Source organism: Falco peregrinus, chromosome 8, assembly GCF_023634155.1.
Source record: "Falco peregrinus isolate bFalPer1 chromosome 8, bFalPer1.pri, whole genome shotgun sequence".
Classification (NCBI taxonomy): Eukaryota; Metazoa; Chordata; class Aves; order Falconiformes; family Falconidae; genus Falco; species Falco peregrinus.
This window is the reverse complement of record NC_073728.1, coordinates 5,470,412-5,483,935: the sequence shown is the minus strand read 5'-3', so window position 1 is coordinate 5,483,935 and position 13,524 is coordinate 5,470,412. Positions and strand designations below refer to the sequence as shown.

At 37.8% G+C, this 13,524-nt stretch overlaps 1 protein-coding gene across 1 annotated transcript in view; it reads left to right on the top strand.

Moving 5' to 3' along the window:
- The window catches only part of COL3A1 (collagen type III alpha 1 chain), a 52,977-nt gene that overhangs the window by 29,761 nt on the left and 9,692 nt on the right, over positions 1-13,524 (top strand). Inside the window, exons 13-38 of the mRNA XM_055812349.1 lie at positions 192-245; positions 1,222-1,266; positions 1,999-2,052; positions 2,535-2,633; positions 2,756-2,800; positions 2,923-3,021; positions 3,752-3,805; positions 3,941-4,048; positions 5,264-5,317; positions 5,445-5,543; positions 6,693-6,746; positions 7,102-7,200; positions 7,349-7,402; positions 7,539-7,592; positions 8,106-8,159; positions 8,527-8,580; positions 8,796-8,840; positions 8,932-9,030; positions 9,127-9,234; positions 9,774-9,827; positions 10,850-10,903; positions 11,006-11,059; positions 11,640-11,693; positions 12,028-12,135; positions 12,307-12,360; positions 12,871-12,924. Coding sequence (XP_055668324.1) covers positions 192-245; positions 1,222-1,266; positions 1,999-2,052; positions 2,535-2,633; positions 2,756-2,800; positions 2,923-3,021; positions 3,752-3,805; positions 3,941-4,048; positions 5,264-5,317; positions 5,445-5,543; positions 6,693-6,746; positions 7,102-7,200; positions 7,349-7,402; positions 7,539-7,592; positions 8,106-8,159; positions 8,527-8,580; positions 8,796-8,840; positions 8,932-9,030; positions 9,127-9,234; positions 9,774-9,827; positions 10,850-10,903; positions 11,006-11,059; positions 11,640-11,693; positions 12,028-12,135; positions 12,307-12,360; positions 12,871-12,924 — 1,764 coding nt within the window. The remainder of the gene's footprint in view (positions 1-191; positions 246-1,221; positions 1,267-1,998; positions 2,053-2,534; positions 2,634-2,755; positions 2,801-2,922; positions 3,022-3,751; positions 3,806-3,940; positions 4,049-5,263; positions 5,318-5,444; positions 5,544-6,692; positions 6,747-7,101; positions 7,201-7,348; positions 7,403-7,538; positions 7,593-8,105; positions 8,160-8,526; positions 8,581-8,795; positions 8,841-8,931; positions 9,031-9,126; positions 9,235-9,773; positions 9,828-10,849; positions 10,904-11,005; positions 11,060-11,639; positions 11,694-12,027; positions 12,136-12,306; positions 12,361-12,870; positions 12,925-13,524) is intronic.

Sequence of the window (13,524 nt, the reverse complement as noted above, 5' to 3'; positions counted from 1 at the left end):
AATATGTATATCCTGTAGTATTTAAATGGAAGTGCTTCCCAGTTAACTGAGTTACTCATCTTCCTTTTAACTTATTTACCCTACCACATGCACTGAGCAATGCTGAGATACACAAATGTGAGCAATGTCTCTTTGCTCAGCCATATTATTTTGGAAGTTGTTTAACAGACTCCTTTTCTTATGTTTTCTAGGGACCAAGAGGTCCAACTGGTGAAAGAGGAAGACCCGGGAGTCCTGGTGGCCCTGTAAGTGACTGCATCTGTTGTTCTTATCCAGAAGCAGCACACATTTTGTTTCAATATGTTGAGAATTCCCTACTTCATAGATTTACCTTAAAACAGTTGTAATGCAGGGAATTAGAAAACTATATAGCATCTGTAAAATCATACATGAAAACTTTCCAGTCCCCAATTAAAGACATAACTCTTCTAACTCATGATGTGGTCACCATCTTATTTTCTATTTCCTTATTTTAAATTAATAGATTGCACATTAAAGGAGAGTTCAGTGTTTCAGCATAAGCTCAGGTTCAGCCAAGAGGAATAGGGAGGAGGAGTCAAAGCAAAGGGTATCAGCAGAAGGCAGAGAGAGGAAAAAATGCAATCTCAGAAGTAACCTGCAGGAAAAAGGTAAAATTACTTTTTGACCCAGATTAGGAGGTACATTCTTTGCTCTGAAGGAAGTCTGAGTTCATAGCGTTCAACACAATCAGCAAAGCACAGCTGAAGTATAATAAGCAGCAAGTTGTTCATACATGCACTATATAACCTGAGCAGCAGACCTGGTCTAACATGTCTACAAGAGAGGCAACAGGATTTAAATCATACCACTGTTAGGATTTTGGAGTGAAATTTTAGTCTTTTATGTGAATTACATGTAACTGTTACTTTGAAATATGCGTGTATTGTGATTATATTCATTTAACCTTAAGAAATGTCCCCACAGATGATGCTTTGTAACTGTTAGCATCTTAAGAAATGTAGTAAAAATACATTTTTGCACCTTCCTCTCTCATCATTACAGTACAGATCACATAAAGCACTGGATATTCCTTCACAAAATACTTAGTTAATTATCATTTTAGAATTTCACAGTTGAGGAATCCTTGGGTCTTGGTAAACCAAATGGGAATGTACAGATACAAAAAGATGATGGGCATGATGCATGTGGGTCTGTGTCTGGGGTAGCGCTCTGTACCCAACGCCTCTCTTCTTTCTGCAGGGTGCCCATGGCAAAGATGGATCTCCAGGAGCAGCAGGCCCACCTGTAAGACACTTTACAGATGTTTGACTTTAAGTATTTGTGTTGCACAGGTCTAATTACTTCTAGTTGATGTTCTGCAGTGCCAGCAAACCCGAGGCTGGGGGTGCACTGGTTTAAGAATGATGATTTTATTTAATTAGATTTCATATCTGTGTTGATTAAGATACCTGAAGCACAGAGTGCAATAGGAGAACTTTAACACTGAAAGTCAGAAAATGCATAAATCCAGAACGAGATTATTCTTACAGAACGTACAGATGGGTAGAACTGCTGTTCTCTATGCAGATAAAATTTTGAATAGTCTTATCAATTGTATTATTTAGCTATTTGAGGTGCGCAAAAAGTTTTCTTTCCCATCTGCATAGAAACCTGAGCATGTCCACTTGTATAGGTAACAAGTATATTGGCTTTTTTTTTTCTACTACACCTTTTTTATAATTAGAACAAATTTTGAACATTTTTTTATAACTGAATCTCTTTAATGATAGCTTTCATGGTTTTTAAATTTACAGCACAGAAATTTAGCTGAACATGTAAAAGGGTAACTAAGGTGTAGGTGTGATATTTTAGGACTAGCCAAACTTCATCTTCTGCAGCATGATTTATATTTGCTATTTTGCCAGGTGTTTCCTTACTCAGAGAAAAATCCCATAATTAGACTTTTTTTCTTTAACTTAAGATTAATTCCATATGGCTTTTACCTTTTGCATTAATAGTATTTCTTTCACTTTTAAGGGTCCCCCAGGTCCCCCTGGAACTGCAGGATTTCCAGGCTCTCCAGGTTTTAAGGTATTCAGCTAAAGATGCATACTAAGATAGGATTTGGTCCTTTCTGTAATTAGCCTGCATCTTTATTTTATGAGTCCTCCTTTTTCTGGCTGCTATTACACGGCTTGCAAGCCTAGAACAGATGTGTTTTTCATATGCAGCATGAGACAAACTCTATTTTCATCACCTTCATGAATACCCTCCCCAAAACACCACTAAGTGGTAGACCCAAGCCTTATGTTGCGCTATGGGAGGGGCTCAAGTGAGATTCCCACAGCTAGAGGGGCTGTGCAGGGCTGGCTGGAGTGCATGGGTACCTTGGGCCTCAGCACCAAGCATGCCACACCAGTTTGGCTTTTGCCCTCAAGTGATGATGGTGATAACCTTCTTCCCAAATCACGCAAAGACGCCACAGTAGAGGAACAAACCATGAAGCTAATACTGATTGCCCTGGAGACAAGACTGAAATGGATTCCTTTTCTCCTTTTACTGTTTGTCTCTAGGGTGAAGCTGGTCCTCCTGGTCCTGCTGGTTCTAGTGGTAGCCCTGGAGAGAGAGGAGAACCTGGTCCTCAGGGTCATGCTGGGCCACCTGGGCCTCAGGTACATAAATACCACACGGGAACTGAGAAGTGTTGTGCCACCTGCTCTTCACAAATCCCTATGTGTCCTTTGGTTGAGTCTTAGGTTAGCAGCATTGGTTATTTGTACATTTATTTTTTCAGGGCCCTCCTGGAAGAGCTGGAAGCCCTGGTGGCAAGGGTGAAATGGTGAGTACTTTTCATATTGCTGTCTTTTGCTGCCCTGTGTTGGTGAGCATCTCTGTTTGGACTGGGCAGAGTCCAGTAACGCCATGCTTTCATCATCTCTGTCTGCTGTTCACTCTCTACAGGGACCTTCTGGCATTCCTGGTGCACCTGGTCTGCCAGGAGGCCGTGGTCTTCCTGGTCCTCCAGGTACAAGCGGAACCCCTGGAGCAAAAGGCCCTCCGGTGAGTTACTGACGTTCATTACACTGGTTGTACAAACAAATATAGTGGAAGTAGTTCTGACACCCTTAAAAAAACCCTTGAACTTGTCCTATTCACTTGAGAGGGTCTAATAAATTATTTTATAAAAACAATAGGTAATTATTTTTTATAAATATATATGTACCTTTTACACATTTATATATTGTCATATATAAAAATTATACGTAAATATGATACTATTTATTTGCTTTCCTGGTCTATCTATCAATTCAGAAACACACAACAAAAAATAGCTTGTTTAAAATGGCTACTTTAGACAAAATCTGTTGTTTTAAAATCCTAATTTCACCTGTTTGAATTCCCCTGCCTGAGTCCACAGTTCGCTACTCCCTAGTGAGTTGTATGTACCCTTATACTGCCATTTACCCCAGCAGGTTCTTCCCTGACAGCTTTACACCACACATGGTTCTTGGTCAGAGAAAATACTTAGGAATTTCAAGCAAAAGTCTCAGTGATGTCTGAAATAGCAGGGTTTTTAAAAATCCAGTAAAGGAAAGAAGTGATACAATCTTAAACACCGCTGAGTAAAATTTTATGTCTGTTTCTGAGCTAAGTCCTTTGCAGAATGTAAAATAATAAAAATGAAAAAAAATGGAAAGATTTCTTTTTCTTAGTATTTTAGTACATCCAGTAGCTCTAGAATACTAACCTGTTGCCTCCCATAATTTTATTCGCATTTTCTCCTGTTTAGGGTGAACCTGGTAAGAATGGTGCAAAAGGAGATCCAGGCCCAAAAGGCGACCGTGTAAGTGATTTTAAAATGTGTTCAGAGTCCTCTTCCAAGGAAGTCTGAACCCAGAATCATTGCCTATACAACACCCAGCGGGTGTTTTTGGAGACTTCTGACTTCACTGGTGGGCTTTCTTGTTGCTGTTGCCAGGGTGAAAACGGCACCCCAGGTGCTCCTGGACCTCCCGGTGAGGAAGGCAAAAGAGGCGCAAACGGCGAACCCGGCCAGAACGGCATCCCTGGCACGCCTGGAGAAAGGGTAAGCTGCTGCAGATGACCGTGCACCCCAGGTACATTTTGAGTTAATACACGGACAGCAAAACCTGGTCTTCAAAATATTTGGAGGAGAACTTTGGCTCCATATCTGTTCTCAGCAAATTCCAGATGGGAAACTGGGTTACCAAACTGGGTAGAATTCTTATATAGCTCCTCCTCTGAATTGCAGCACTTGCATCTATCTCAGTCTGTAATTAATTTATTTTTTTTCTTCTTCTGATACTGGAGAAGCAGTGATCTTATGTACCTGGAAGCTGTATCAGAAGATTAGTGCTGGAAAGCAACCATAAACTGTGGCAACTATGCAGGAGGGGAAGAAAAGAAAAAAAACAAACAACCAAATTTCAAAATTACTTCTCCATTATCAAAAATGAACAATTCACAAAATTTCAGTTCTAGAAAGAGAAAATAACACTAATTCTTCTACATTCAGGATATGTTTTTATGCCAACATTGTCATTGTCAATAGATCTTAAATGTCAATAATATCAATAATAATATTGTCAGGACGTCTTATATTATACTATCTTTAGTGCCAACAGGTTTTTTAGCTAGTAGGTTCAAGAACTTTCCAAAGAGCATTCTCACAAAGGAATTCCTGGATTGATTTATTCAACAAACTAAATAGCAACATCCTTACAAATTTTAGATTTCTGTTCCCATCTGAATCAAATGAAATTGTTTTGAGCTATTTATAACTCTTAATTTATTAATTGATTACAGTATTTGCTGAAACTATGAAGAAACTGAAGATGCACAGTGAACAAATTAATCATATTAAATATATAAATGGTTTGCAAATTAAATTTTATAATTCAAATTTCTTGTAAGCAATGAAGATAGTAGTAAATGTAAATATTTAAACAATACTATAGAGATCTTGAATTAGAAGAAAATAATTGTTCAAGACAAAGTGTTGTTTCATTTTTTATATGAATTTAGAAACATACATAAAGTAACTAATGCAGGGACAGTTAAAACTAATGGAGGACAGGCTATGATTTCAACAGAAGGGATATATCCCGAAAAGATAATTCTGTAGACATTTTTGTCACGGTGAAATGTCATTTCCATCTCTTTCTTTCATTAATTTTCATAATAGTATATCTAAGGTTAATAGTTTAGAAAAAAAAACCCTCAGTTGCCATTACATAAGTCCTATTGCCCATGATCCATATTTTGTTCTTTTATTTGGCAGGGCTCCCCTGGTTTCCGTGGCTTACCTGGTAGCAATGGGCTTCCCGGTGAAAAGGTATGGGTTTTCCTCTAAAAAAACAAAATCCAAAACTTCTGGAGAATCCATCTGAATTTGAACGGACAATTTCAGATTCAATATGATGCTGATTTCCTTATGGTGAATGTCAACATCTCTTTTTCAGGGTCCTGCAGGTGAACGTGGTAGCCCAGGTCCTCCTGGCCCTAGTGGACCCGCAGGAGAGCGTGGACAGGATGGAGGCCCAGGGCTTCCTGGAATAAGAGTAAGACAGGACATCTTAAAGAAAATGAGATAAACTCCATTAGAGATGCCTCATCTGAGTTGATGCAATAGAGGTGTCCAATTAAGAAAAAATTGCTGTTAGTTCCTTTCAGTAGAGTACGTACATTCATAGCGCAAGAGAGAACCATGCAGAGACATGGGGCATTCAGAGAACATCTGTCACAAGTGGATGGGGAAGCTGAATTAATGAATCTGAACAAAATGAATCTCTGAAGATGAACGTGCTCCCAGTTCTTAGAGTGTGCCATGTGCTATCATGAGATACAGCTTTAACCTCAATTAGCATTGGATGATTTTCTCTATTATCTATTTATATTTTAGCAAACATTATAATTATAAAAGGCATTATGTTTATTATATTTAATAGGCATATACATATATATTTAAATAGGCTTCAAATTAACATTTAAATAATTAAAGTATAAATCAATTTATATATTTCAATACAGTTAAGTATTACATTTATTGCTTATTTGCAGTTAAAGCAAATAAGCTGTTGATCAGATTTTCATAGTACATATCAAGAAGATTTTCAGAGATAATATACACCATTGCGTAATATGTACAGAACGTAAAAACATTTTGTGAACTATACTAAGAATTAGCAACAAATACACTGAAATTCAAAAGTTAGTCTGACTGCAGGCTTCCAGGAGTTAAACAAGATTTTATTCAAAATGAAATTAAATTATTTAAAATATAACAAAAATAATATTTAAAAACATAAAAGAAGTTAACTGAAATACATTATAAATTGTTTTGCTTTTAAGTAGAGGTATGTAGTCAAAATTGTTTCATTCCTTGATTTTTACCATCTGAAATTAGTTTTCCTCCCAAGTAATGAGAAAATACAAGTTTTGTGCATATTGATTATTGTCCAATGCCTGGATAATATACAATAACTCTCAGAGAAAGTGATAAACTCCTAAAAAAAGAATTTGTTAGCTTTCTCTGATTTTTCCCCCGATGAGATGGGGGGTGGGGTGGGGAGCAGGAGGACTTTTAATCTTTATTGAAGAAGTGAAAATCAAGCAAGTAGTTTAAAATGTATTGTTATATATTTCAGTTTTGTAACTTAATGATACACATTTCGAAATGAAGAATATCACTTGGTTTTCTTCAATTGCAGGGTTTGCCCGGAATCCCAGGAAGCCCTGGAAGCGATGGGAAACCTGGCCCTCCAGTATGTACATCGTGCAAATATTTAATACTAGTCCTACTCACCTTACCCTCGTCCCACTCTATCTACATGACAAGATGTTATCACAGTCAGATTAATTGTCTCATTTTTTTGTTTAATTACTACTTAATTATCACTTTATATGCTATCTCGTAATAATATTCTGTAAATCTCATCATTTAATGCTATTTAAAATACAGAGTATACAGAAGCTTAGTTGAAATACAACACATGTAATAAGTTTTGAATAACAATATCGCTATCCTAATCTCACCCTCACTCACTATTTAATGTCATGAATATTAATTTATTTCTCCTAACAGATGCCATTTCTTTATTTCTTTTTTGCTTATCCCAGGGTAGTCAGGGTGACTCTGGCCGCCCTGGTCCACCTGGTCCCTCAGGCCCACGTGGTCAACCAGGTGTAATGGGTTTCCCTGGTCCTAAGGGCAATGAGGTGAGTGGGGTTTCTCCATTTCTCCTGTGCTTCTGCTTGATCAACCAAATGTTAAAATAAATTGCTCCTTAGTGGGGCTATCTCACGCTGCAGCTTACTGTAAACTTACCAGAAAAATGTTTTAAATACGATCTTTCTCTTTTGTAAGGGTGCGCCAGGTAAGAATGGAGAAAGAGGCCCTGGTGGACCACCTGGAACACCTGTAAGTTTCATAAAGATTTTGTTTAATAATATTATAATTTAATAGTGATATAATATTAATTATTAATAATAATTTTATGAGTGTTTTAAAATATATATCAACCCATAACCATAGCCTACCTGTTGTCTTGTTATAGGGTCCTGCTGGGAAGAATGGTGATGTTGGCCTCCCAGGTCCTCCTGGGCCTGCTGTAAGTGTCATAGTCTCATAAAAGGCAATTATGAGTTATTGCCAAGGTGGTCTGGCACCTGTAGATAGAGACTGTAAATGTAGGGGAAGGAAAATATTTTTAATTACATGAAGAAATCTCCTTTTATGAAGACAGATAGAAGAGCTCTTCTTTCCCATTATTTTAATAAGTTCTCAAAACCTGAGTCAGGTATACCTTGTAGAAGTTGAGATGAAAAGTCAATTTAGAGCTCTTGGGGATCCTACCAGCTTTTCAAATTGAAGCGTATTACTGCTCCCTTTAATGTTTATAGCATTTCAGACTAGTATCAAGTACAAATGTCTCTGCTGAATTACATCTAACAGTTGGAGTGAAAAAAGCAAATACCAGAACACCAAGATACATTAGTCTTTGGGATTGTGCAATGTCACCATCAAATCATGATAAGGAGGCATAGATTAGAGGTGGTGTGGAGGTGTTTGTATGTTGAAATGTTCTCAGAAAAATTCTTTTTTCTCTTTTGTTTGACTCTAGGGTGCTCCTGGGGAGAGAGGAGAACCAGGAGCATCAGGTCCACCAGGCCTCCAGGTGCTGTGTGTTTATTGTTTGTTGGTTTCTGATTCTTTTTCATAGACTGACACACACGCAAAATGAAAAGGAAAAAAAAAAAGAGGCCTCTAAACATTTTCATTAGGGTGCATGTCATCATATTTTGAAGTAAGACAGATCAACTGCTTGACAAAAGTTATTGCTTAGTATTTCACAACTGCAAAACAGTTGGCTTAGCTCAGTAGATTATGTCACTTAAAACCTCTAGCCATCCAATTATCACCTCCTCCCCTCTAAAGGATTGCAATGAGTTGGGCACACATCTTTGTGTCAAAAAAATTTGCTAGATAGGAAAACATATAATTCATCTATGTAACATGGATGATAAAATCGTTCTTCCATATAGGGATTGCCTGGTGGACCAGGACCAGCTGGAGAGAATGGAAAGCCTGGAGAACCAGTAAGTAATATTTTTTTATTTTTTATTTTTTTTAAGTAACAAAATATAAATGAGAAATTGTTCTTAGATTACAGTTCCAAATTCAAACAGCTATCAGCACTCTGCAGAGCAGGGAAGTCTGATTTTAGGGATACTAGGTGAAAGAAATAGGATGCCGACCACAATGCAGATTTACTAAGTGCATGGATAACTTACACTTATTTTCTCATTAACAGGGGCCAAAAGGTGATATTGGAGGGCCAGGATTCCCAGGCCCTAAGGTAAATCGTACAGCAACATTTCTGTAATGACATAAATGAATTAACGAACTACGAACCTGAAAACAAAGAATAATGTGTTTCTTTGTCACAGGGTGAAAATGGTATCCCAGGTGAACGTGGTGCACAGGGTGCCCCAGGACCTCCTGGAGCAAGAGGTGGCCCAGGCCCTGCTGGCTCAGAAGGTGCCAAGGTACCACAATTGCTTTCCTGCTATTATGTCTAGCATTCGGGTTAATATTTCCAACACCCACCCACCCACCCCTAATTATTTTTTATTACTCTGTAGGGTCCTCCTGGCCCCCCTGGTCCCCCTGGAGGCACAGGGCTGCCTGGCTTACAGGGAATGCCAGGAGAAAGAGGCGCTTCCGGAAGCCCTGGGCCAAAAGGGGATAAGGTAACACATCCACACTCTGTCAATTTTTATGCTAATTTAGTGTTAGTTTCCCACACAGCACTGAGATTGTTCACATTTTCACTTTTGGTCTGATTTCAGACATACTATGGATATAGCAGTGTGATATGGATCCTATATATTAAGAAATATAGGATTTTCCACCTGATTTAATATATGCTAGATATTTTGCTGTGCTAGATCTCTTGGGGGAGGGCTACCTCCTAACAGTTCTAATGAAGCTAATAAACAGTGGGAATAGCTTATACCATGGCATACAGTTTGGCATAGACTTCATTTTGAATCAATTTGGGTTTGTTTTTTTTCCACCAAAGTATTCAGTACCTGGTGCAGAATAGTGGGCAGAATGTTATCCCCAATTTTAGACTTGTGTGATCACAATAAGAAAATCTGGTTACGAGATACCCTCAGTATGAGTTCCTCTCTGCAATAATGTTTTAATTCTTTTTTCCCCACCCCCATTATTATGCTGGTCTTACGCTTGCTTTTTGCTTATGGTTTTTACATCTTATCCTTGCTAGGGAGAACCTGGTGGCAAAGGTGCTGATGGCATTCCTGGTGCAAGAGGAGAGAGAGTGAGTGGTCTTTAAACACATAACAATTTATCAGTTAGCTTCAGACAGTCTAGGCTTAGAACATAAGTAAACTTACAGCTAATAAATATTGTCAGGAAAGGTAAAGTAGTAACCCCATTGTATTTCATCCTGGCAGCGCAAACTGGTTTCGTAAAACTAAACTAGACTTAAAACTAGTTTTTGTGAGTACAGCTGCTTGGGTAGATATAATAGATTATTTTTTTTGCAAGCAGAAGATTACAATTAATTGGGACAGTGTTTTGGAGGGAAAGCAGCAATACAAAAGTAGAGAAAATGTTACTAGCTTCATACACCCAGCTGACTGAGGGGGAAAATGCTGGTTATAATAAAGCACAAAAAGACATCATGATAGTAAGTATTCTCACACAGAATATTTCTGCAGGTTACTATATAGGATATATTTATACATCTATATAGCATGTACACATAAAATAGACACTTGAAATATATGCATATAATTTAATGAGTACATGCAAGCAGTATATACATCAAAATAATGAGGTATGAAAAATGTATAAAAATGCAGCTTCTATGAGTTGGAGGAAATAGAGAAAAAAAGTATTTCAAACCATAAAGTACACATTAAATTCTCAAGAAAGCAAAAGGTCAGGGAGCTAGTCAAGAGATTTTGAACATTTACTGAAGAAACATGGACCAATTATCTGTAAGAAAAGTTAGGGCAAGGCATAATTTTTATTGTCTGCCATTGAGAGAGATCTACTAACTGCAGGTGGGTTTGGATTAAGTTTAGACTGTTGGGAACAACAACAACAAAAAAAAAAAATAGGATCAATCAAGTGGAGATCTCTCACATCGCAAAATGGTGTCATCTCAGAGTGTCACTCGAAAATGTAGCGTGCAACAACACACTGGCATTGTAGACTTCCATTTAAATATCTTTAGCAATCTGTTTACACTGAAACAGAAATTATATTTATCAAAGCAGAGGAATTAACATTCTCATGTTTTGACTCAAAATATATTATTTTCTAATCATTTAGGGTAATGTAGGTCCCATCGGTCCTCCTGGTCCTGCCGGCCCACCTGGAGATAAGGTAAAGCATCCTCTGTAATGATGTTTGATACTGTAAAGTCACACCAGTGGCCGTCTCATGGGAAGAAGAAAAACAGCTACTAATTGTTCTTGTGCCTTACAGGGAGAGACTGGTCCAGCAGGTGCTCCTGGTCCAATGGGTTCCCGTGGTGGTCCTGTAAGTGAGAGTACTTTTCTTCCAGTATCACTTTACTATGGCTTCTCTAGCCTAGCATAGACGTCAGCGTTGCACCTATCCCATCAGGAACGCATGTGGCTTGACTTCAAAATAAACTAAGCACATTTAGCTCCTGTTGGCTCTTGGGATTTACAGGTACTAAGGACTCTAGAAAATCAGTGCTTTTAACACTGTAAAGGGGTTGGATGGCTGCAGTGACAGGTCAGGGCAAGAGTGTGAGCAGTAGTTGTTTCCATCTTGTCTTACAGTTAAGTAAACTTTTTTAAATGCTCATACTTTTTTTTTTTTTTAGATAAAACAGCGCATTTGGATCTCAGTTGGATATGGGCTGTGTTCAGGGTTTATACAGGTGTAACTGAAATCAGTTTGCCACACTTTAGATTATTATTAGATAATTCTCAAACAGGTTTCTTTTAGATCTCAAGAGCAAATATTGTTTTGTACAGGGCTTTTTTCCTTCCAAAGGATGACACAACAAAGAAACTTCTGCAGTGTTCTCTAACTTGTAAAGTGAAGCCTATTTTTCTAACACCTTCCATTGCTAACATGTTTTCTACAGGGTGAACGAGGAGAACAAGGTCTTCCTGGACCTGCTGGCTTCCCTGGAGCTCCAGTAAGTATAAATTCCTAAAAGCAATTGAATGTGATTATCTGTTTTTAGTTTAAGTTCATCCATATCTCAGAAAGGCTTGCTGTAACCCTTTTAATACACATACCCGCTACATAAGTTTGATTCATTTGCAACTCTTTCTGTACTCAGTCACACACAGAAGAACATTTCTTTATCCTTCCCTTCCTGTACTGGAAGACCCATAGAATTCAATTGCATTCACATTTCATCTAATATCTAAATTCTTTTCAGAAGAGTATCTGGATAGGGTTTCTCAGCACAGTGATATCATCTGCATTTTTTTGAGTCGTAATAAAACAATATAATATTTCTACAGGGCCAGAATGGAGAACCTGGTGGGAAAGGAGAAAGAGGCCCACCTGGTCTAAGAGGAGAGGCTGGACCCCCTGGAGCTGCAGGTCCACAAGGTGGTCCTGGTGCACCAGTAAGTTTTTGCTGTTCCTTATTGCTACACAGAGGTTTCTTCAGTTCTCCCTCAGCCTCAAGGTGGCTGGGCCCGAGTGCAAGCATCTGAATTGCCTAAAACTTAATGACACTTCCTATAATTTTAATCTATTTATTAAGTCATTTTCTTGATCTGTTTCATTCCATGTAGGGTCCACCTGGTCCCCAAGGAACAAAAGGAGAACGTGGATCTCCTGGAGGCCCTGTGAGTAGTTCTTTGACTTAGTCGCTATTAAATGATTCTGTTACAACAAACGTGATGTAAATGAAAAACAAGGGCTTCAGGGACTTTAATTGTTCTTGAACTTCAGATACTAAAGTGTTTTAGAAGGAGTAATTAAAGTTGAGGTGTTTAGTGATCTGGATTACATTGATTTTACTATAAGTAAGGTGCCAAAATAACTTTTGGCACAGTGACCCAAAACTTCAAAATGGCTTATCTCAACACTTAGTAGATTTACATGCCATCTTTGCCAAGTTTCTCAGAGCCCATTAGTTCACCTTTGAGGAACATATGGGACCTTCCCTTAGGGGAAAAAAAAAAATCAATAAAAATTTTAATTTCTTTTTCTGTTCCAGGAGATTTAATATTTTAATTCAGGTTTTAAGCAAAACACCTAAATATATTTAGTATTCAGCTGTTGTATAAAAATAATTTTTTTCATATTTTTCCAATCTTCAGAAAAGGACAACTAAAAGTATTGATCTCTTGTAGGGTGCTGCTGGTTTCCCTGGTGCTCGTGGTCTACCTGGTCCCCCTGGTAGCAATGTAAGTTGTCTTAACCCCTTTTTTATTTTATTCTTACCTTGTGCGTATATTTAGATGTATATTAATATATTAAATTATATTAAGCTGTATGCACCTTGACATGAATAGGATGTAAGCAAAAGCATTCTCAATATGATGTTTCAACTCGGGGAAAAAAATCTCCAAAAAAAGAGATTACTCTCCTCTTAGTTCATATGGAATAGCAATTCATTCACTTAACTGTCTTGATACTCCTCCTGCTTTTATGGTTTGTTCTCCAAAGCCCATCAGAGTTAGTGGAGTCCTTCTCCTGGATCAGGTCCCCGAGTATTTCTGTTTGTGGCAGTCATTCCGTCTTCTCTCTTGCTTTTCTATGATGCAAAAAAATATTCAATTCAGAATCTTGAATTGGTATGCATTTTCAAAACTATGTTTTGTAGCTCACTGTTGAGAAATCTTTTTAGTTGCCTGTATGGAATGGAATCGCATAAGATTTAATTATCCTGGGTCAGAGGAGTTTAGAAAGATTCTTGTGGCAAAGTTTCTCTCTTATGATATGGCCTACATGTAAAGTTTAGTCTACCAGTCTGCAGTGTCCTATTGTAAAAATGTATGCTGGTG